Source organism: Bidens hawaiensis, unplaced genomic scaffold (genome assembly GCF_021521415.1).
Source record: "Bidens hawaiensis isolate Kalapana, Puna unplaced genomic scaffold, B.hawaiensis_p1.1 tig00001179_1, whole genome shotgun sequence".
In the NCBI taxonomy this organism is placed as follows: domain Eukaryota; kingdom Viridiplantae; phylum Streptophyta; class Magnoliopsida; order Asterales; family Asteraceae; genus Bidens; species Bidens hawaiensis.
The window spans coordinates 2,258,575-2,283,956 of record NW_027491068.1 but is presented as its reverse complement, the minus strand read 5'-3'; the positions used below and the strand labels follow the sequence as shown (position 1 = coordinate 2,283,956).

Here is a 25,382-nt window from a genome sequence, read left to right as displayed (position 1 = left end):
ATAACTACCTTATACAACAAGGTTGTAGGGCCAAATATATAGACTCGTGTAATGGGTTACTTATCGTATTTGAGTATGTACCAACATTTATTTGGTAATAGGCCTTGAGTCAAGTCAACCTAGCCCCTTGGCACTCCACCTTTGATATTACGGAATGATCTGTCTTATTGTCTAGATCAGGTTTTAGAACCTACAGAGGTTGAAGTAAAAAGGTAATAGTGTTTATGCGGTTATCATTGTTTTCTACTTAAAAGTTTTAAGTAAGGAACATCAAGAACTCTATGAACATATGCACTTATTGTTTTAGTCGACGAGTCAAGTCAGGCACCAACATGGCAACATAGCATATGGTTTGTGATGTACGACTTATTCAAAATTTAAATGCTTTAACTTGGATTTGTGGCAACCAGCAATACAGCTATACAAGTAAACAAGCTTTCACGCATTTGCTCCATTAACACGTGAAACATATTGATTGAGATATGTCACCATAAACTAATAAAAAAATTAAATGCCGGCCAGATTTTTTAAAAAGTGTCCCATCAAAAGCTTTCAAAGTGTTTTTAAAGTATTACGGTTTATAACTTTATGATATTAATATTTTGAGGCATTAAATCTTCTAGTATTTGCCAATAAGAGCAATAGAGATTGTTGAAGATGATTGTATAGATTAGGGTTTGTACACAAGTTTAAATACTATCTAGATATTTACACAAACTATCCCAAACTATACTATTTTACATTCGTGTATAATATTCCCCGGCAAGCGAATGTCGGGGAGCAATTTGTGGCTTGGAACGTAAAAATGTAAATCCTTGTGTTGGTAGCGATTTTGTATACGTAGGTTTCTTTAAACAATTGTTTCTCATACAAAGTGAAAATCAACTTCAACATGCTTTGTTCGTACGTGAAATACTAGATTGGCAGTAAGATGGGCCGCACTAAGATTATCACACCAGCGAATTGGTAAAAAAGTTGCGTAAGCCCCAAGTTCATGTAGTAGAACCTCTAACCAGATTAATTCATCTACGGCTAGGGCCTTGTAAGCGGATTATGTAGATGACAAGATAATATTTTTTTTGTTTCGTACGATCCAGGATATAAGATTTGAACCCATGTATATGGAAAATCACCCCCCTCCCCTCGGGATCGATGGTAATCTGAATAACCAACCCGGTCAACATACGAGAAGGCACAAATGGAAGAGAATCCCTACCGATGAACGTCAATGTAAGGTAAAAGATGGGAGACTAAGTTGTGACGAATAAGAAACTCATTTAGATCCACATTAGAGAATAAGAGGATCCTTGCCAATGAGCGTTAATGTAAGCTTGAAGAGCATAGCCCGAGTTGTGATGAATAAGGGTGAAAATCAGAGCACTAGAGAATGTTGAAAATCAGGGCCGGCACTAGGGTAGGGCGAGCCGGACAACCGGCCGAGGCACATAATTTTGGGGCTCATGTTATTTTTATATATTTTTTAATCTTTTATGTACCGATAGATCGAAGTTTTCCCGGAAGAAGTGAGTTGCAAAGACAAAATGAGAAAGAAGATGGTTGTTGAAGAAACATAATAATTTTTTTATTTGATCTCTGTATTCTTTTTTTTCCTGACACCACCAATGAACAACCAATCACTTTATAGTTTATATGCATACTTTTTTTCTCTTTTATTTAAGATGTAAATTTATTTTTATTTTTTATTTATTACTAAGATGTAAATCTATTTTTAGTTTTATTTCTTACTAAATGAGTAAATGATTTGAATTACTAACAATTTTTTACTTTTATTTTTTTTCTAATTCTATATAATTATTATATTTCTATATCAAGCTATTAACTTTGCTTACTATAAATTTATACGACTTGCTCTAATTTTTAATCTAATAATACATGTTTATTTCTTTTAAAATATTTCTCTAGAAGAATATGTTGTAAAAGAAACCTTAAACAATAGTTTGGTTCTATCCTCTCTTTTAAATACCAATGAAATCAATACTCAAAGAAGTTAGAAAAACTTTTTGAAGAACGTAAACCGATTAATGATTATTAATTTATCTAGTAAACGAGAAAAAGCAAAGAAGTAATACTTAATCATATGGCCTTGTTGTTTTACATATGGATGTAAAATGACCATTAGTGTGTTTGTGACCCTCTAATTAAAAATGTTCTAGTTACATCACTCACTCAAATTTTAGACCATGTAGTTTTAGTAATATTATGTGTTTGAGTGTATCTAGTTGGTCAGTTAGGCTTCTAATAAATCCAAAAATGAACTTGATTTTTTTAAGAAATATTTATTTGGTGTTCTTTTTTTGTTTTTTTATGTCTAATATTTGTCAGCCCCCTTAAATCTAAATTGTTCAAGTTTCGTCATTGTAGGTATGGATGTTAATCATTTTAAATATATTCATCTTAAAAAAATTTTATAACCGAAACTTGTTTAAACTATACGGACCCTTTTTTTTCAGCTCGGCGAAGATATATAAATCATCAGGGACGGCCCTATTGAAAATGATTGTATTAATTAAAAATATGAATGCGAAATGATTAGGGTTTGTACGCAAGTTCAAATACTATCTAGATGTTTACATAAACTATCCCAAACTATACATATCTAGCTTTGCTAAGGATATTTGATGTATGATTCATAAGAGAAAGTTTGTTACTTGATGGTAAAAGAAAATTATGACCAATATGGGTTATTGTGAAGTTTTTCATGCATTGCTTAGGGGGGGGGGGGGGGGGGGGTAGGGTGGTTGTTTTACCATCACTTGCAACACCCAATGAGGGTGTGCCACCTCATCCCACCACATTCTATCACTAGTGATGGAATTTAGTAGGGGTGGTGGTAGTGTGATGGGTTTTGGTGTATATATATATATATATATATATAGGTTTTTGTGTGAGTGAAAGGAGTATATATATATATATATAGAGAGAGAGAGAGTGTGTGTGTTCCATCACGAAATCCCCATCACTCGTGATCACCATCACGGAATCCCCCTCATCACGCGTGATAAGAGGAGTGACAGCGGTGTTCATGATCCATCACCTGTGATGGATGGTCCATCACAGACCACCCCGAGTCCCCTTATGCTTGTAATGACAGATAGCTCTTCAACTTATTCTTTACGAATTATCAATACATCACATTTAAAAAGGGCTTTTATTTTATCAAACAATGTGAAGTTCTAAGTTGGCCTAGGTTAAGGTTTCTCCTTATTAATAATAGTATTGATGACATGTAAATGATCATAGTAATAAATGTTGACTAGTAGATGCCCCGGCGCGTTGCGCCGAGGCTAAGTTATGCATTTTCTTTCGTTCTATTTCATATTTTCATAGTAGTAGCATTCGTTGTTTCTTACAAACGCTCTAGTCATTATATCTACATTAACATTTTCAAATTTTGAATATCGCGCATACAAAAGATGTTTACTTCTTCATAGAGATTCCGTTTTTCAAACTAATATGTGGGTCCTTTGTTTTGGGCGGGTTGCTAGTCTGGATATCAGAAAAACTAATATGCTGGTCCTTTGTTTTGGGCGGGTTGCTAGTCTGGATATCTGGACGTCTCTCGTGTCACACTGTCGCTTATACCTACAAATGTGTTGACTGAGGTTATCAACTGGATTATATTAGTTGCTATATATTTTGAAGTTTTATGCCCTGGACCCTCAAATGTGAGTGACTCTGGCTTTGTGATTGATAGTGTTATAGGTGATCTGCCTTTCGTAATAAAGGAAAAGAAGTAACACTAATTATCCATAGTTATGATTTTCTACATCATCAAGCTTGATTAAAATAAAAAAAAAGTAAAGTTTTTACAATAACATGAATATTAAAAAAATATGAAATTAACCAAAATTGACAATCAACCAAAATTAGGGGTGTTCACGGTTCGGTTTCAAACCGTGAAACCGCACAAACCGGTCATCGGTTTGGTTTCACGGTCGGTTTTTACGCTAACTTATTGTCGGTCGGTTCCAATATATTCAAACCGTAACTAACGGTTTGGTTGACGGTTTATATTAAAAACCAATCGTATAAAACCAGACCGAACCGTAAGAAATTCTTATATTAAAGTTTTGAAATATTTCATATATGTATTAGACAAATGAATAAATATAATTGCTTTAACTCTACTTAAGTTAAAGTAAATTTAAAGTAAGAAAACCTGTTTTTCATTCTCAATTATCAATACAGTAAGTAGACCTCCTCAATATGTTTTTTAATTTGCAGGTTTCTAACATTGTAAATCCTATATGCTCATGTTATAAAATCTTTATAATCTGTTTATACTCGTAGATTTTGATTTATGTCACTAATGTTGAGATCATCTATGTTTCTTTTCAAATCCCTTATGTATCTAGGTTTTGTTGATTATTATGTTAAAATCGCTTATTTTGAACATCTTGGATAAAATCCCAGCAAGTCTAAACCGTGAAACCAAACCGTTACTAACGGTTTGGTTTTGGTTTGGTTTAAAGGTTCAACGGTTTGGTTTTGGTTTACAAAAATAAAACCGTTACTAATGGTTTGGTTTACGGTTTGACCTAAAAAATGCGAAAATCGGATCCTGAACACCCCTAACCAAAACCGTATTTGGTTTCCAATAACTGTTGAAGAAACTAAAAGTAATTTTTCATGGAGAAGAAGAGTTTATTTGTTGAAACTTTGCATCAAACAACAAATAACATAAAGTCTTGCCTTTGCAGATAAACAAAATTAACTGGAAACAGATATCTAATCAGGTGAAACATGCCGCAGTTGAACTCTACTTAACCTCAAACACCATCAAATTAATAGAAATTGCTAAACCTAGCGATCTAATTAAATGCAGTTAGAGACTAATTGAGTTACCTGGTGTTGAAATTGGAGGTGGAGCCATCCGGTGATGACATAAAGAAATCAACCAAAGCCATGGAAGCGTCAACAATCAACCCCATCGAAGGAAGGTGACATCGATTGGTGTTCAAAGGGGGGAAATCAGAAACCCTGGAGATTACGAAAATGCCCTAGTACACATCGGAAATTACGAAAATGCCCTGCTCCTCTAGAGTTCGTCTCCTTTAATATATAGTATAATTATAAAATTATTCAGAGTTTTGACATAAGTTACTTAGATAGTCCGTCCATTAAATTTAGGGAGTGAAGTTTTTATAATATAGGGAATGGTTTATGGTGTTATGAGTGGATAATAAATTTAAAAATCCAAATTCAAAATTACAATAAAAATATCTCTACATTTTCTCTCTCATTTTAATTAAATAATATTTTTTATACCTTTATCATTATCATTTCTCTTTCTTACACTTTCAAAATATATTAAAAAATTATGTTGTGTGAACAGTAACTTTTCACATATACAGAAAATCACTACATTTATCTTTCCTCCGCTCACAACACCTAAACCACTTCCTACATTATAAACTTCACTCACAATTTTTGATGTATTGAGAGCATTCCCAACCCATCCCCTGAGGTTATGTGAAGAGAGTTTGAAAATTATATAGTGGGATTTTGAGTGGTTGTGAGTGTAAATTAGAGAGTGTAGAAAAAAAATGTAGTGATTATTTGTAAATTTGGGAAAACTTTGTTTGTCTTTATTTATTTTTTAATATTTATTGAATTGGTTGTGAGTAGTAGAGAGATAAAACTTTCATGACAAATGTATAAAAAATATTATTTAATTGAACATGAGAGAGAAATTTGTGTTTTGTAGTGTAATTATAGAGATAGAGATGTGAGACGGACAACATCCCCATTTATCATCCACTTAGAGCATTCTCATTCGATCCACAATTTTATAATTTAGAGAGTGATTTAGAGTGTTATGAGTGATAGTTTTTATATTTTAGAAAACATAATGATTGTTTTGTATGTTTGAAAAACTATCGTTCACCCCATATAATTATTTAATATATTTTGAAAGTGGCTGTGAGTGAAGAAAAAAGAAATAGTAATGACAAAGGTATAAAAAAGTATTATTCAATCGAAAATGAGAGAGAATATGTAATGTGTTTTTGTGTAATTTTGGATTTAGGGATATGAAATAGGTTGGGAATGCTCTTTAGGGCTATTCACGAACCGAGCCAAACCGAACGCAGACTTGCTTATACTTGGTTTGGTTTGAAAGTGAGCCGAACTGAGCGGATTTAATTTAAATAAACAAGCGATATTTTGATGCTTGAACTTGGTTTGGTTTGAAACTGAGTGGCTTGGTTCGGCTTGGTTTTGCTTTATTTCATACAAAATTTTCAATTTTAGATTTATAAAACTTCAAAATAACATTAGTTTAAGACTTTTTACTTTAAAATGTCTAAAACTCAAAGTTAACAATAAAACATATATAAAACGCGCGGCTAGGGTTTAAATTTAAACTCTGAAGTCAGCACAAAAGAGAGAAATTTAAAAAACTTAAAAAAATAACATAGTTTATATATATACATAAAATTTATATATAAAACTAATAAATAAAAAATAATTCGAGCAAAATGAACCGAACGAAACCGAGCAAGGCTTTGCTCATGCTTGGCTTGGTTTTAAATCGAGCCAAGCCGAACGACTCACTTCCAAACCGAACCGAAATCAGACGAGCATTTTTCGAGTGAGCGAGTGACAAACGAGTGGCGAGTGACGAGCAGTTTGAACGGCCCTAATGATCTTAACATCCAAATTGAGGATTCAACTGTTCGGCCCCACATAATTATTTATTATATTCGTTAAAGTGCTTTGTGAGGTGAATAGAAAATAAATGTAATAAAAGTATAATAAATAACTATTATTTAATTAAATAGGAGATAGATATGGGAGATGAGGTGTGATATTTTTTTAGAAAAATTAGAGATAAATTTAGAGTATTGTGATTTTTAGTTAAATTGTATGTATGAAAATCAGGTGACTACTACAAATGTGAATGCTCTAACATGTGCATCCAATAATCTATACTTTTAAACCTAACACATGTTTAGCTCTTAAAACAAATAGTGTGTTACCACATATGTTATATTTATCACAATGATAATTTTATCATCGTATATAACACTGTGATCCTTAAACTTTTGATTAAATATTAAATTACTATTATAAAATACAACTCACTATCACATTACACCCACATGCCACCATAACCCACCGCTTTGCTCAATGAAAACCTCGCACCATTGTAACCACAATTCCATTTGTTTTCATTATTTTTGCATTCCTTTGATCAATCACGATCCATAAAACTCATAAACCATAACGTCAAGACTACCATAGGCACACAACTCCATAATCAACAGCCAACAACTCACACCAAGGTAACCATATCCTTCCATCACATTCACCATCACACATAACATCATTCATCCTCATTGCCACATCTATCATCTCTCACCCTTCACCACCACTTTAATCTTCCATTAAAAACCACCCAAATCTCTAGTCACACATCCTATTACCCATTCCCCTACACTTATAATAAAAATCTGTTTATATAAATTATCTCGTTATCTAAACAACCCTGATCAATATCTTTGTCAACTATATTTAAAACTCCCCATAACTCATACATTCAAGATCTAAAAAAGAACATCCAAACATTGTGGTATGTTTTTTTTAGAACGACGACTTTCTTTTTGTGTTCAGACAATCACACTCTTCAATTTAGAGAGCCAATTGCCCTACTCTATCCAAACCATGTTGTTTTAACGCGGTCACACTAACTTCAGATTGGGTGTTTCCTCGAGAAACCATACCGTCGGTTGCCACTCGACAGTTGTGCTACCACAAGAGCATAACTCTTTGGCATAACACAAGGTGGGATGAAAACTTGAATGGGCTCGGGATCCGAACTGACAAACTCGCATAACCTAGCTTAAATCTTTCATTGTCAATATCCACCCAAAGTGACACAAGTAAAGATCGAATTTAAATCTATATTAAAAAACTTAAACTTTCCTACCACTAGGCCACAAATAAGGATATATGCTAGTGGTATGTATACCATTAACTTTGATTTATATAATTATTCTTGCTCTTTATAATCATATTCAATATCACATCAAAACTAATGGGTGTATGAATCATCCACCTAATAATATCGAAAGTACTAGCACTAATAATAACAATACTATACTTATATCAAGAAATACTAATATCAACATAATTTCTAAAAAATAATACTTTTTAAAAGATGGCCATTGAGTTGGTGAGGGAGTGAAAAGGGAGTCGCTCAGTGTTTATCATAATTTGTAACAAAGGTTGATTCCTATCCTTATTAATTAGTTTCGGCGACATCAGGCAATGATGAGAGACTAAGCTAGTTTATCATATCGTATTGTTGTCCGTGCCTCCGGGCCAGTATTCACAGATGTTGACCTTAGGTGAGAGTTTTCTTCATAACAAAGACTAGTATACCGTAATACGGTAGCCCTTTTAAAGAATCTTACTATACTATTAAAACATTACAATGTGTATACATGGCATCATTCTAGGGTGTTCACCTCAATGTCATGTCATTGCTAAGTCACATGTTTCCTTTCCTAATAATGTCATATCATCTCATTCACATTATATAAACCTTAAGATTGGAAACCATATTAATCATTTTAATATCTCTCTCTGTTTCGGATTACTACATCCACCATCGCCTATTCCGGTAAGTGAGATTAATCATTTTTCGATAAGGTTTTATTTGATACTTTAATGGCTTATTATCATATTATCTATTATTTTATTGACAATTCTTTTTTTTTTTCGTTTTTGTTTGTATTAATTTTAATTATCATTGATTTTCTTATAATCTCTTTAGGTTCTATATCAAAATCCAATATTCAATGGAGATATTGAACAATTATTGTTTTCCGGTAAGGTTTTATTTGATACTCTAATTGTCGATTCTCATGTTATTCATTATCTTTGTCATCATTTCATATTATTCATTATTTCCGGCTATTGGTAATTATCTCTGGTTATAATATATACATTAATTTTACATTTGTTCATATTATTGGTGATTATTCTAGTTACTAACCAAAATTTCGTTTACTCCAAATAATATATTGTTAATTTTATCAAAATAATTCTATATTAATACAATTTACCTTATATCATAATAATATTACAAAAAATCAAACGATTTGAATATTAATGTTTTCTAAAATAGTTATAAAATAAATTGATTTGACTATATTCATGATTTTCATGGCAGTTATAAAATTAATTTATTTGATATTAATGTTTTCCAAAACACTTATAAATATAACTGATTTGACTATGTTAATGCTTTCCAAAGCACTTATAAAATTAATTTATTTGATATTAATGTTTTTCAAAACACTTATAAATATAACTGATTTGACTATGTTAATGCTTTCCAAAGCATTTATAAATTTAATAGAGTTGACTACTTTAATGCCTTACAAAACACCCAAGTTATTTCTTTATAATTATAGAGTAATAGAAGGCGAATTAAATCACCCATTACTAATTATGGTTAATTTTGAGGCGCTACGATTCATGATATGTTGTGTTTGTAAACTATTAATTTGGTTTGATGAACTTAAGACCACTTTAACAGACAAACAACGTCTAAAATACCATTTTAGTTAAAGGAACCAGTCAAGTTCATAATTTTTTACTTAACCGGTCATGATTAACATTTTTAATAAAATTTCAGAATTACCATTTTTATATTGAAATTTGACTTTAGTTTCAGATTGTTACTATTTGAATATATTTTTTGAATTGTATATTTATGTTAACTATGTATTTTTATAATAAAATATACATTTATTTATCTCAGTTTTTATATATTTTTATGCTTAAATTTCAAATGAAGTTAGTTATTATAAACAATCTTCTAATTGAAATTTAAATTAATTATTATTCAAATTAATTAACATAATCATTTTAATTACTTTAAATCTCAACTAACATTATTTGACCAATCTCAACGGAATTTAAAAACTTTCCATATTTTTCAATGTCAACCAACTTTCTATTTTTTTATATTTAACCAACTTTAATTACACTTAAATGTTAAAATTAATGTCTAAAAATAAACCCCTCAATTAATAATTTCAATCTTCTGTTCAAAATTCAAATTAACATACTCATTTAACGTTATTAAAAATAGAATAAGTTGTTTCTTAAATACGAAATTTGAAATTAATCATTTCAAATTTATATTTAAATTTCAAATTTTAAATAGTCACTGTAACTGCTTAATTTATGGTTGATACTCATAACATATTTAAACCCGATTAAATACAAAATTTTACAATTCAATATCAACAAACTTTCCATTTTCTTATATTTGACCATTTTTTAATTATATCTAAATGAAAATTATAATATTTCAAGAATCAAAACCCTCTACATAATTTTTTGAAATTGACTAATTAACCAACTTTTTTTATATTTTGTAATTATGACAAAATTATTTAGTACAATTAGTACAATACAACTGTATTGTTTTGATTTTTTTTAATTCATAAATTTGAACTATTATCTAACTACAAATTTAATGTCTATAAAACAAAAGCTAAATTATAAATTCATTTATAATAACTTGTACATTTATTTATTACGGTTTTTGTATAGTTATATGTTTTTGTTCATATACAAATCATGTATGTATGTGTGAACTTCATTCCAAATTATATTAAGAAATGCTATAATTCTCATTTGTCAATTAATAATCATATAATATAATTGTTGTCGTATCACAATCTCAGCAAACATTATTTGACCAATTTTTAACAAAAATTAAAAGATTCTTATACTTTCCAATCTCAGGAACTTTCCATTTTTTATTTGACCAATTTATAAACTTTATAATTATGTTTAAATTCAAGATGAATGCCTAAAATAAAACCCACATATTTTTTATAACCGATTATAGATCATTTTTTTGATATTCCAAATAAGTTCCATATTATAAAATATTATATACTGGTTTATTTTGTTTTTTCAGGTTGTGAAGCAAAATGACTTTCTTTTGATGTATTGTTAAAGAAGTTGGTGATGGCTAATATGATTACAACATGTTTATGCATTCGTTTGTTTTTTTATTTTGTTTTTAGGTATATTAAGTTTGTTTGTTATTGTATGTTATTTTGTTGTAATAAAAATAACAATGTAATATCTTCGAATGAATGTAGAAATTATTTGTTTTTATAAATACTACACTATCAATTATTATTATTATCATCATCATCATCATCATCATCATCATTGTCACTATGTATATTTATATACAATTTTCACGCGTATGAGACACATGTTACTAGCCATTGAAAGATATTGAAATTTTACATTATTGTTTGAGTCGTCGTCTCCAATTCTTCCAACGTTATAGTTATAGAAAGACATTTTTTAATATGTGACAACATTCTGTTCTAAAAATCATTTTTATACACATAAAATGTATAATAATAATATTGGTATGAATGTTTTGTTTTAAAATAAATCAAACACCAAGATTTGGTTTGCAAATTATAATTTATAATTAAGAGTGTATAAATATATCCAAAACTTATTATAAAAGTCATAAAGAAAAATCATTATATAATATAACTCAATTTACGTATTAAATGTAATTTTTTTTTTACTTTTATTATAACTTTCATCCGTGTGTAACTCGGACTTTCATTATTAAACATGTTATTATTTTAATGATATATTTAGTTTGGATGATATTGTTTTTTTAAATTTCATGTGGTGAAACAAAATGAGTTTCTTTTGTTAAAATATTTGAATAAGTTGACGGCGGTTTAATATTAAAGACCATGTTTAGATCTTTTGTTGATGTTTTTTGGTGGTCTGGTGTACACTAACTTATTGTAACTTTAAACTTTTTATATATAGACATTATAAATGATTAACGTTTTGGTCCGAAAATTGTAGAAGTTTGACATATTTTTTCACCCGTGTGTAACACCGGCTTGTACCCTGGTTTTTTTATAATAAAATATTACAAAACAATATCAACACCACCTGCCTTTCTCTTAATTTTCTTCTTCTCCTTCATCTTCCTCACGTATCCATCCTTTCTCTCTCTCTACTCTCTCTCATCATTCAACGCAATCTTTTCTCTTTTTCTCATTCTCTTCTTCAATCAACCCATCAAACAAACAAAACCCAGATTCTAAACACACCTGTTTCCTCAATCAATCACCACCGTCCGATGATTTTCTTGATTATTATGCTGTTTCCAAATTAGGGTTTGCTAGATTATCAAAAAAATCAAAACTTTTTTATTCAATTCATTGAATTTTCAATATTGTATAGTGGGTTTAGGTGCCCGGACCAGAAAAGATTGTTAATTTGGATCGATTCTGATTAGGGTTTGATTTGATTTGATTAATTGTTAACTAGGGTTGAGTTTTTACAAACCCTAATTGTTAGGTGCATATAGATAGATCTGGGTGTGTGTGTATATTAGCTGTTTTATGTTGACTTAATTGAACCGATTATTATTATTATTATATTATGGATCGTGTTGTTGGTGGTAAGTTTAAGCTTGGAAGGAAGATTGGGAGTGGATCTTTTGGTGAACTATATTTGGGTATGTTTTTTTTTATTAATTTTCATTTTGGGTATTAAATTTATGTTTTTTTAGTAAATTTTTAATTTTTTTTTATCATATGCAGGTGTTAATCTTCAAACTGGAGAAGAATGTGCTGTTAAGCTGGTATTGATCTAATTTCTTGATGATGATTTTGATGTTAAACTAGTTGGCTTGTTGATTGATACATGATATGTTTGGTGTGGTATCGAACAATTAGGTTTAGACTTTAGATACTGATTTATCAATAGTTTGTGAATACGACCATCTCGTGTTTTAAAAGTTGCCTTTTTTTTTTGGTTTCTAGTCAGGGCTGCATAAATTTGTAAGCTTTCTACTTTTTTATGATGATTTTGATGTTAAACTGGTTAATTAGTTTATTGGCTGGTTGATTGTTACATCTAATATCGAACAATTAGGTTTGGATTATTTAATAAGTGGGAGTATGTTTTTAGAAGCTGAAAACCGAACAATTAGGTTTAGATTATGATTTGTCAACAGTTTATGAATACGGCTATCTCGTGTTTTTAAAGTTGCCTTTTTTGTTTTTGTTTATTTGTTAGCTTTCTACGTGTTTACTTAAAAAGTACAAACCGCCATCGATTTTTACCGTATTTGAATAGCATTTTCAATCTTTAGCACGTGTATGCGTTTTTTATCGAGTTCACATGTATTTTCTCTTGAATACGTGTCATTTTGAATGCAAATGAACTTATATTCTTATTTCATTTATATATTCAACCTAATATTTTTTAGTTTGATACTGTAACGTTTTAATCTTTTTTACATTTGAATCGGCATAATTGCCAGGAACCCACCAAGACAAAGCATCCCCAGCTTCATTATGAATCAAAGATATATATGCTTCTTCAAGGAGGAAGTGAGTCTTTTAATCTAGGTTTTTTATAATCATGTTTTTTATTATCATGTCTCGTCATGTCGTATCATTGTATGATGATATGTGATAAGTGAATACTAATATACTGTTAGAAATAATTTAATACAACCGTTTATTTATCTTTCTATAATGAAGCTGGAGTACCTGGCCTTAAGTGGTTTGGAGTTGAGGGTGAGTACAATGCAATGGCCATTGACTTACTTGGACCGAGTCTTGAAGACCTTTTTAACTATTGCAATAGAAAGTTCTCCTTGAAGACAGTTTTAATGCTTGCAGACCAATTAGTAAGTGCCATTAATCTCGTCTTTTTATACTGTTATTATTGACTTTCAGTCTGCTTATAATTTATAAAACTTTTGCAGATAAACAGAGTCGAGTACATGCATGCAAGAAGTTTCCTTCATCGTGACCTAAAGCCTGATAATTTTTTAACGGGTCTGGGCCTCAAGGCAAATCAGGTTTGCACTTCTCTTTCTTTTTGCAAAAATGATAAGGAGACATTTTGAATTATTAAATTTACAAATTTGGATTGTTAACTTTTAATAATCACGATCGAACATTACCTTCTTGATGTATGTTAATATATATATACACAAATAGTCCTCTAACTATTAGATAATTGAGTAAACTACACGAATAGTCTCTATAAAATTCTAGCATTGTTAAGTGTTTGGATTTAATTGAAACAAGATTACGAGAATGAAACCTACGTGACTGAAAAGGCCAAATTAGAACTTTTGTACTAAAAGGGTTATTTTGGCTGATCCGCAAGGACTAAAACCGTATTTTACTTTACATATTTTGATGGTTCTTTTTATGGCAGGTGTATATAATTGATTTTGGCCTTGCAAAAAAGTATAGAGATCTCCAAACTCACAAACACATACCATACAGGTAACTTGATTAGTCTCAAAACGTATTTTTTTAATTTATTATTTCTATATTTCTAATTTTTGTAACCGTAACTATATTATTTTCATCAGGGAAAACAAGAATCTCACGGGCACGGCTCGTTATGCTAGTGTCAACACACACCTTGGCGTTGGTGAGTGGCTTTTCATACTAGTGATTTTTTGTGGTATGATAAATACGATAAAGATTTTTTTTAAAATTGTAAATACCTATGATAATGCAGAACAAAGTAGACGTGATGATCTGGAATCACTTGGTTATGTTCTTATGTATTTCCTAAGAGGAAGGTGAGTAATTGCTTTGGTTTGATATTTTCAACTTTGCGTTAATATACTTTCTTTCTTAATCTACAATATATTTGTGTTTTTTTTGGGTTAGTCTTCCATGGCAGGGACTGAAAGCAGGGACTAAAAAGCAGAAGTATGATAGGATTAGTGAAAAGAAGATGTTGACTTCAATAGAGGTGTATATATATTACTTTTTAATTTCTGTAGTTACGTTTTTATTTGTATAAAACTTACATGGCACTAAATTTATTTCAACAGGTGTTATGCAAGTCATATCCATCAGAGTTCATGTCATACTTCCATTATTGTCGATCACTGAAATTTGAAGATAAACCTGACTATTCGTATCTAAAGAGGCTTTTCCGTGACTTATTTATTCGCGAAGGTGCCAAATTCTTGATATTTTCATGTTCTTTTACATTAGTTTAGCATTATATACACGTGTGTGATATATACATACTGAAAGGTTCACTTTTTCAGGCTATCAGTTTGACTATGTTTTTGATTGGACCATGTTGAAGTATCCACAAATTGGTGCCAGCTCAAGAGGAAGAGTAAGTGAAAATATTGACCTGTATTACTTGTATATTTATGTGATTTTTCTAGAACACGTATTTATCAGGTGTGTGTGTGTTTTGCAGATCCAAAGCGGGATTGCTGGTCAAAATGTTGGTACATCTGCAGAAAGACCAGGAAGAATCTCAGGTGAGGTCTAGAAGTAAAGGTGTCTATTTTCTGATGTTTATTTATTAACGGGTCGATGCAGGTTATGTTTTAACCTATATAGGGTCAATGGGTAAAACTAAAATAGATAAAACTTAAGATAGAACTCATAGAAGTGACCCAAAGTGTGGTAAGAATGCGAAAAATATGATTATAAATAAAGATATTTTTTTAGATATTCTTAAGTTAGTCTATATTATTTTCTCTAGCCTGCTTACAATTATTGTTTGCTTCTTTTTCGTAGCCGTACAAGATGTTCGTGAAACGCTCCCTAGAAGAAGCCCTGTAGGTGGACCCCGCCTTGAACTTTCTAGAAACAGGATTTCAGACGATGTACCTTCATCAAAAGATGTGGTAAGTTTCTAATTTTTATGTGTTTAATTTCCACATTCAAGAAATATAAAACACTTGTATATTAATATAACAATGATGTTACCATGCACAGCAACCTGATTCAGAAAAGGTCCGATCTTCAAGAAACGGGAGCTCATCAAAACGGGCATCCTTTTTAAGCAGCAGTAAACCAACTTCTTCAGTAGAAGTGACAGATGGCAGAACAAGCCGACACATGTCAAGTAGCGGGGCCCGCGTATCTAGGGCGTATGATAACAAACAATTGGCGGCGGGCTTGTCTAAGGGTGGCCCTGAAGATCATCTCAGGAGCTTTGAGTTGCTGCATATCAGGAAGTAAAACGATATAAGGTGTTAAAAGTTATACATTAAAGAAAATTCTAAAACCTGCAATTTTAAGTTGTGTTTTAGGGGAACTTGCGGTCTATGTATTAGTATCTGATAAGACTACTGTGTCTTCGTTTATTTGCTTCGAAACAAATGAGTTTGTTTTTTATGAATAATTTCGTATACTTTTGGAAATCCGTTTAAACTGGTTGCCTGATTGGTTATTTATAGAGTTATTCGGTTAATTCTTAATCTTAGGGTACCCTCCTAGTGCCTTATATGAAGTTGGTGACGCAACAAGTGGTTTTAAGCTCGGCTTATGGGTAGTTTGTCAACTTCTATAGGCTTGGTTGCCTTCTACAGAGATGAGCAAGCAGTTTGCTATCCCTGTTATTATCGTAGCTATCATTTAGCAGTTTTGTTATCATCTATCATTTCGACGGGAAGTGAGATCATCTGCTACTTGTCAGAGTTCGTCTAACACTATAGATGAGTTGGGTATCATACCGGTACCAAAACTGAATACGATTGAAAGGATCAAAGGATAAACTGAATAGTGAATACCATACCGATTTTGTCAGTTTGGTATTGGTTGTTATCAGTATCATTAAAAATACCGAGCGAAACAAAAAACATGAAAAGAGAATATTGGTATTGGTGGTGGTGTTTGTTTGGATTTGCTTGGTACAGTACATCTATTCGGAAAAAAAATGGCCATCTCTAATAAATGCCAACCCACACACCCTTGTTATGAGGTTGTTGCACATTTTTGCCATTAGGATGCTATTCGATGAAAACCGAAAGCGTGAAAATTTGAAGAGAGAAAGAGAAGCCTAGAGAGAAATCGATATATTATTACATGAAAAAAAAACTTAAGCCATTTAATGTGGGATTCTAAATCTTTTATATTGCCAAATATTCAAAATTAAAAATTAACTAGCGTAATCAATGACACTGATAAACTGTAAACATAAATTTAGACAACCAAATGATTAGAAGTTGTTAAGGTTAGGTAAAAACCGTCAACTTTTTAAATTGGAGCTCTAGATTGTGGAATTTGGGTCTTGTTTATTGAGATGTTTTCGTCCACTACTTATGGCCCGGGTCATTTTCTAACAAGTTTGCTTCTCTTTAGTGTAAGTGTGACTTGTGTTACATGTGGTTAATTTATTAATTACTAAATTCTTGTAATTACATATATTTATAATTATTTTTAAATATCTATGGTTATAATTTTACATATAACATAATATATAATACTTTATTAGTTATTTTTATCCTACTATAGATATAAATATAATAGGGCAACGGGACAACAATGTTCTTCAAATTAGAGAGTGTAATGCGCTTGAACACACAAAAAAAAGTCATGGTTCTAAAAGAAAAGATATAAATATTTTTATTATTAAGTATACGTTTAATATAGTATATTATATTACACAAATATTAGGTCCTTCATGCATTAAACTTGATATGTGAAGCTTATTAATGACTAGTGAGCTCTAATATAAGCTCTAGCTCATGCTCAAGCTTTTTAAGTTCAGATCGGTTGAGCTTGTTTATAATTTTTGGTAATGAGTTAAATTTGAGGTGTATTGAGTCAAGTTGTGATGGAGAGGTACTTGTGAGGTATGAGCACGTTCTCTTTGCATTCAAGTGCTAAAATGATTAGAAACAAAGTGCCTTTCATTTCGTTTAGTAGTGTTTACAAAACGATAACAATCTAAGTTTTTTGTCTCTTGGATTTTAAATTTTATGATGAGATATAAAAGTCTAGTAAGATCAGTTTTTCTAAAACCTTTTCTTTTGCAAGGGTTGGTGTTTAGTGTAGTATGTAAGTATTGGGTTATAAGTTATAACTATATAATCGAAAACTGTAATCTTATAATACATCAAACTTCACTCACATAGGAAAATATGTTAAAATCTTTTTGGCATGTTCTTTAATGTTTCAATCAACCAACCATTTGTAATACTTGTTGAAGCATTGTTTTATCTAACTTTGTAGACTTCAGACTTATTATCTGTTCTACAAAAATTTATTCAATAAAAAGTTTCAAAAGAGCTTAATTTGTTTTATACAAATATTTAAAAGAGTTTAATTTTTTTCTAATACATTTTTTATTTATTCTTTCCACCAACCATTTATTTTACTTACAAGTGTCAAGTATTATTTTTACAGGCTTTTATAAACCTCTCATTTGTTATATAGAAGTTTGAAGAATTCAATTTGCAATCCAAAATCTTCATTTTTATAAAGAACAACTTGAGTGATATCACATCTTGTACTTGACTTGACTTTGTGAATCTCCTATTGATCTTGTATCAAAATTTAATATCCTATAATCGAGTTTATCATTTTTGTATTTGAACGATGATCTAGTCAGCGAGTGTATCATGTTTTTCATTTCGCTTTTATTGGTCTTGTATAGAGGATTAGAAATGGAGAGAGGGAGATAAACCTCTCCTTGATATATGATCAAACAAGTTGTGAATTAGTATATATGAGTTATGACATAATACAACCACAACACCACCCACCCCCAACCCCACCAAGTAGTACATTAATGATACAATCTTTTACGGAATCGATCCACTTTTGAGCGCGAGCATATATTTAATATTGAATAGTGCCAAACCCAATCCCAAGCAATAAGTCAAGAAGAAAAACTCGGTACTAGGAAAGAAAGCCAACATCTAGGCGCCAAACCTTCCCGTGATCAGATTGTTATCCCTAGAATAACTTTTATCCGTTAAGTGACAGTACAATAAGTACATACATAATTTGACAATTTGGCCAAAAAAGTTGCAACCAATCATGGTATAAACTCTCAACAATCAAGTACACAACTTGCCAATTGGCCAAAATATAACACTCAAAACCAAACCTACTTATGATGGATTTGTAAGTACTAAGTAACATCAAATGATGGATACATGTACAAAAGTGCACACACCTGTGTGGATGAAGTCATGACTAGTTGACCATATTGAGTATGTATGGTCAAATCATTTCTAACCTCTTAGGGCTGCCAATCTCTTCTCCAACTCATCTATTCCAGAACTGCATACATCACAAAAACCAACATGTTTTTAATATAATTACTTGGAAATCTTGTGAACCAAATTAATGCAAATCTACAACTATAATTGGTCAAAAAGTGTAGCAATAAATAAAAATAATATAAATAAACTTCACCTGCCAGCATCCTCGGTATTTTTCCCGGCGATTTTTCCTTTGGGGGCTGATGATAACTGTGAAAAGTTTAACCAAATCAGCCAACCAACTTATACATAAAGACAGTTAGAATCAGAGTAAATTGTAATAGTTACAAACCTGTGAAGCCACATCAACACCAATCTCATCTAGCACCTGCAACATAACAAATAGTAAATAAACTTGAAAAAACAAAATTCATTCACAAACCATCTCTACTTTTGTAACAAAAATAGGTTCTTTTTGGTCATTTGGTCCTACTATAATCTTAATTATCTGATTTGATCATTCAAAATTCGGTCCACTGATTAAGCTAAAAATTTGTTATTGTTATTTGTAATTATTACTTGGGACATAATTAAGATTAACGGTTAAACATCAACTACCAAACTTCCATTTACCGTTAAACGACTAGCGGGAAGTTGACGCCAAATCGTCCCTATATATATGAATTTATGTTGTTTGTATTATGATTTACCAAGACTATCGATCAAATTATTATTACATTGATCATCCAAACTGTTCTATAATTCGAGTTTCAAAATTCAAATTTGGTTGCTTTACTTGTTCATTCGTGAGAGTATAATCAACTAATCAAGTGTGAGTGATTTAATTCTATCTATTACCATGACACCAATATCACTTAATCACTTAAAAAACACCCAGAATCAACCATTCATGCTAAAAAGAACAGCTTTATGAAGATTACCTGGTTTGTTAGCTCATCAGTTTCATCTTCAGCTTCATCATCATCAAGAACATCATCTATGGCCTCTGACATCATCCCAGTCTGCAGAACGAGAGAGAATAAGTCATTCTAACTATACATCCAAAAATGATCATTTATGATATGAGAATAAGTCATTCTAACTATACATCCAAAAATGATCATTTGTGATATATATTGGATGTGTGAAGTATCTTACAGTCATATCCATTTGTGCAGATTGTTTCTGGAAATCTTGCATCACTTTCATTTGTTTTGCAGGAGCCATTTCCTGCGCAGAAACAACACATTTACAAGATTATATGTTTTTATGCATCATAAAGATATTCATGAAAACTGAACATTATTGAACGGTTACTTATTACCTTATTCATTGCTGACATTGCTTTAGTAGCACCTTTCATTCCAACAGCCACAGAAGAGTGTGCAGCTAACGCCTGAAAAAAGATATAAACATAAAACAAACCATCATATAATATAACTTATGTCAATATACACACGCGCGCGCGTGCACACACCTGTGTATGGGTCGCGATGCCTCTCATTTGAGCTCGACTGCTTTGTAGGTTGGCAATCTGTTGTCTAAGCCTGACCAATTGTCGTGCTAGAATCTTTGTAGCTGCCTATACAAGCCAGCAATGTATATGATTAAAAGATGTATGTTTTTTAATAAATATACGACACGCGAACTTAAAATAAACAAGTTACCTCATTTCCCGTTTTAGCTGTTCTCTTTATCTCAGCAACAAGCTTCTTTTCCTGTTGCAGCCATAAATAAAAGATACAATATTCTTTGACAAATGTAGCTGATTATGCATCAAACCGAATGCGCTCGTTATCATTGTTCTAATGTCATTAAGCTGAAAACATACCTCTAATTGTAATGCTGTGATTTCCCTCTCTATGCCTGCATGACAATAGCAAACTCATTTAGGTGAATTCGATTGTATGATTCTTTATACATGGTGATAGTAAAGGACAGCCTCTGCATACAACATACAGTCTTAACATTCTCATAAAATTTGATTGATCATATGTTACTCGGTATACAGCTTTTCCGAAAAACAGAACGGGTTATGATCAAATTATAGCATCATATTCCATGTTACAATTGATTGATTGTTAATCATATATAATAAGTTATTAGATGGTAATAATAATAATAATAAAGTTATAATAATAAGAAAGGTGACCTCTAGTAGCATTGGACATTTCTCGTTTACTCTCCCGGAGTGCTTCTGCATCACACGAGAATATAAATAAAATATATATGTTAGCAAATGATTAGAAGGAAATGAAGATGATCAATACTAAAAAGTGAATGAACAGGCATATTATTATTAACAATAAGAAATTGATTTCGGTGGAGTTGATCATACTTGAATCCGACCGAAAATAGGAATTAATAAGTTAAAAAAAGCGTGAATTTAGGGAATTAAAGATGAATGGGTGAAGTAAAAAGGATTAATTTGATTATAGAAATGAATAATTGGACCTTTAGGGGTGGGTTTCTTCTTGAAGATGTTCATGATTGGATTGATCACTCACTGATCCGATTGTATACGAAGACGTAGATGGTATGATCAGATGCAGACAGACAGAAATAAAAACAAATAATAATATCAGTCGGCCGATAAAGATAAATCCAACAGGGGAGATGGTTTTGTATGGTGATCTATCTTGATTGATTTAAGGAAAACCCTCGGAAAATCATTTGCTTTTGCTTGCTTGCTTCTAAATCACACACGACTCGTTGACGTTCATAGATATATATGGTTTCTTAGGGTTATTATTATTATTATTATTATTATTATATTTCATTTAAACTACTAGTATTTCTCATCATTTTAAGCATCATCATGCTTTCTATAAACTACTACAACTACAAATAGCAAGTCCGGAATCTCCATTTGACACACCAAACTCAGCTTACAATCCTCTCTCTACACATCTCACTAAGCCTCGAAATTCGTGCCAACGATCCACCTCGAAAACCGTGCCCCGATTCCTCGATAAACGTGCCATACCTCGATATTCGTACCACTTCCCGACGACGTTCCGAACAAGAAGGTGGTGCTGTTTTTACAACCCGACAATCATCTCGAAGTGCGTACCGAGAAGATTGGGTGTCTCGTTTTGCGTGCCAAAATGAAGTGGCGATCAAGGCGAGTATTGAAAGGACTTAAGCGGTGTAGAAGTAATGCTCGAGTATCTAGGGAATTATAAGCCGAGAAAAGGTAAGGCTTACTACCCGACTAAAATAATAATAAAATATTATAAAAGCTTAATGTCTTAAGTCGGAATTATACTCGATGCTTATGAAAAGAAAATATATAACAAATAAAAGAAAAGAAAAGAAATATAAAAGTATAGGTATATATATATGTGTGTGATTATATATATATATATATATAATTCTTTGTTATGATTATTATTTAAGTAATAAGGGTATTCTTAAATAATAAAAGAAAAAGAATACGTTTCTTAGAAAAGAAGAAACGTCGGGTTTTTATAATAAACTAAAGGTTTATAAATATTGCTTTTAAAACTAAAGGTTTTAAAGTAAAGATTATTGAACTAATGGTTCATCGAGATAAATAAGACTAAAGGTCTTAAGCCGGTTTGTATATTCGACTAATAAAAGTTATAATCGTACTATAGGTGCGAGATAGCAAGAAAGAGAACGCAAGGACGGTGTTGGAAACCGATCCCGATCAAAGGTGAATACGCCCAACTTTTACAAACTTGTTTTCAAATAAATAAACGTGTTATGTGTAAAACTTTACATGAGACTAAGTGTCTCTAAAAATATTATGAATAAGAGTAAAAGCCTAGCCCTCAGGCTGTAGTATACGTTTGTCTGGGTCCTTTCATATGTGGTAAAATGCGGTGGGCACATCGCACCACTCCTGGTCACGACCTCCAGCCACGATGGGCCGAAACAAAGTATGTTCGAGTGAGAATGACCTTGTGTATATTTATGGTACTTAAGTACGTCGAGACGCTGCGGTGTTTTGCTGGGGTGACCTAGGTAGAGGCTCGAGTTTATAATGATATTGTTTAACTTTGTTATTCCTAAGCCAATATGAGCCGAGGCACGCATAACCCTCGAGGGGTAACAGAGTAAAAGAAAATGTTTTCGCGTCAGCATATTCACCAGCATTCGTTGCTGACGTATTTTTATAACATTTTGCAGGTAATCAAGATTAGAGATTAAAGGACGAAGGCTCAAGAATCCGATGGCTCGGATAATTTTTGTTAGACTTAATTATGAATTAAAAGGTGATTTTGTAAACATAAAACAAGTAAACGTAAATGGAACTTTCGTTCCATCCTTTTGTATTGTAAATATTTTACAACTTTAATCCTTATGTTTCATAAAGTCTTCCGCAAAAAATTCGTAACTCTGATTTATTTACAAATGTGATACCAACTATCGAGTCACACGCCTAGACCTAAGATGGGGGTGTGACTGGTTGGTATCAGAGCCATCGATCTTAGCGAATTGGGTATCATAAAACAATACCCAAGCTTCGATCCAAGCATAGGAAATATTTTATTTGTTTATTTGAATAGGGATAAGATTGGTTGGTAACCTTTTCTTTCCCTCTCTACATTCTAAACCACCCGAAGATGTCTTATGAGAAATTAATGGAGTATTATGATCGTGAAGCAAGAAGAGCCAGAAAATAATTACAAGTTCCCAAAGGACGTCATGGATGAAGATTACTTTGAGGCCTTCTTTAGCCGCAACCAATACATTGAACGTCCCAAACCGATATACTTCCCCGGGACTGAGCAATGCCCAATTAAATTACCCGATAGTCCGCCACCACCAAGAATCGAACCCTCAAGACACTCGATCTATCATCCACCCACAATGCCTCTATATCATCCATCTGAAATACCGTCGTACCACCCAACGGAGATCCCTACCTACCAAGCATCGGAGGTTCCACAATACTTTCCCACCGAATATTTCCCAAATGCACACACATCCTATACCTTCCTCTCAAACCGACCAATCAAGGAAGATCCAAGATCCCCATCCTCCGATTGGATGCAATGCCACTTTGACCCACGAAGATGGCTAACTGGAAGCTCCACCATGAACGAAGTCCAATCACAACCCAACAATGGCGAAGGATCATCCCGCAAACCAAGAATGAGGGTGACGATGCCTTACGAGAGTTTCAAGATGCCCGCGATGATCAACGAAACCACTCAGTATATGGAAGAGGAGGAAGAGCCTATGGAGGAAGAAGAGGAGGATCCTGAAGAGGAGGATCCTATGGAAGAATCCGAACCGGAAGAAGAGCATCCCGACAACCCTAATGAGATATCAATGAGTGGATCACTCACTTCCCACGACCCAAGTTACGGTTCCGTCGATCCGTATGTTCAATATCTGGAGCAACTAAAGAACCAGGCTTCATCAAGCTTCCCGCCATTTCAAGGAAGGATTCCTTCACTTCAAGAACAAGCTGATGAGATTCGCGAGCAAAATCAAGCCGCTAAGACATACCTCTACCTTGCATCTGATCAGACTTACGTCCCGTATCCTGAACCGAGAAACCATTTCGAGATGGTGACGCTGGGTTACTGTGACCCACCGCCACAATATGGATACCCTGACGTTATTCCGCAGTCATATGAAGAACACCTGGATCGCGCGTTGCACGAGATTGATGACTGGAGGAAGAAGGTGGTTGAAGAAGGGAACAAGAAGAAGAAGATAGGAGAGAAGCTTCTTCACAAATGCAACAAACTGACGAGGGTTGTTAAGAAGTTTTTGAAGGACTGAGATGATGATGGTGATGACGTGTTTCAAGAGACGAAGCGTTTGTGTGTAATCTAGTTTATGTGTAATGTGTTAAGTAATGTATGGATAAGAATATATATACATCGAGTATGAATGTATATATATGGCGTTGTAATAATCCTTGTTTATACCTTGTATGGTATATACAAATGATGAAATAAAATGTGTGTTTAATAAAGAACATTTGTTAAATTTCAGATATAAAAGAATAAAAAGAAAAGATAATATGTCTCAACAAAGTAATAACTTTGAGGCTTCCCGAAAGGAAGCCGAAAAACAAAAAGAAAAAGGACAGGGACTCGAAAAGAACAAGAAGATCCGATTCCCGAAAAATTTATGGATCGAATTCAAAAGATGATTAAAGACGCGGTTAGGGAAGTATCCATGGCTAGATCTCAATCTAGATAAACAAAACATTCTCACTCGGGTAATCCTTCCCGAAAATCTGTTTCCAAACCCCGCTCTAGACCTTCTCGTATGGAAGATAGTGTACATGAATCGAACGCTGATGGTGGGGTCCGTCAAGAATTTAAAAGGCTTAAGATTGGTGGATGTTCGT

General features: G+C 32.2%; 2 protein-coding genes across 3 annotated transcripts; one reads left to right on the top strand and one right to left on the bottom strand.

Moving 5' to 3' along the window:
- Window positions 1-11,970: 11,970 nt before the first annotated feature.
- LOC143563195 (casein kinase 1-like protein 11) lies at window positions 11,971-16,348 on the top strand. 2 transcript variants are annotated; one of them, XM_077050798.1, is made up of 14 exons: window positions 11,971-12,559; window positions 12,645-12,685; window positions 13,370-13,439; window positions 13,593-13,741; window positions 13,820-13,915; window positions 14,281-14,351; window positions 14,441-14,502; window positions 14,593-14,656; window positions 14,748-14,832; window positions 14,915-15,041; window positions 15,137-15,210; window positions 15,298-15,361; window positions 15,624-15,733; window positions 15,825-16,348. In XM_077050798.1, exons 1-14 carry the CDS (start codon window positions 12,484-12,486, stop codon window positions 16,068-16,070), a joined length of 1,335 nt encoding a protein of 444 aa, XP_076906913.1. In that variant the 5' UTR covers window positions 11,971-12,483; the 3' UTR covers window positions 16,071-16,348. The 2 variants fall into 2 exon arrangements, with proteins under 2 accessions (XP_076906913.1, XP_076906917.1); XM_077050802.1 differs by lacking the exon at window positions 13,820-13,915 and having other exon boundaries at window positions 11,972-12,559.
- Window positions 16,349-18,375: 2,027 nt separating this feature from the next.
- On the bottom strand, window positions 18,376-21,636 carry LOC143562614 (vacuolar protein sorting-associated protein 2 homolog 3-like). Its single transcript, XM_077050369.1, has 11 exons — window positions 21,497-21,636; window positions 21,195-21,239; window positions 20,874-20,908; window positions 20,710-20,760; window positions 20,520-20,624; window positions 20,367-20,438; window positions 20,201-20,272; window positions 19,984-20,064; window positions 19,395-19,430; window positions 19,257-19,312; window positions 18,376-19,121 (listed from the first exon to the last, which is right to left on the bottom strand). Exons 1-11 carry the CDS (start codon window positions 21,528-21,530, stop codon window positions 19,073-19,075), a joined length of 636 nt encoding a protein of 211 aa, XP_076906484.1. The 5' UTR covers window positions 21,531-21,636; the 3' UTR covers window positions 18,376-19,072.
- Between the last annotated feature and the right edge of the window lie 3,746 nt (window positions 21,637-25,382).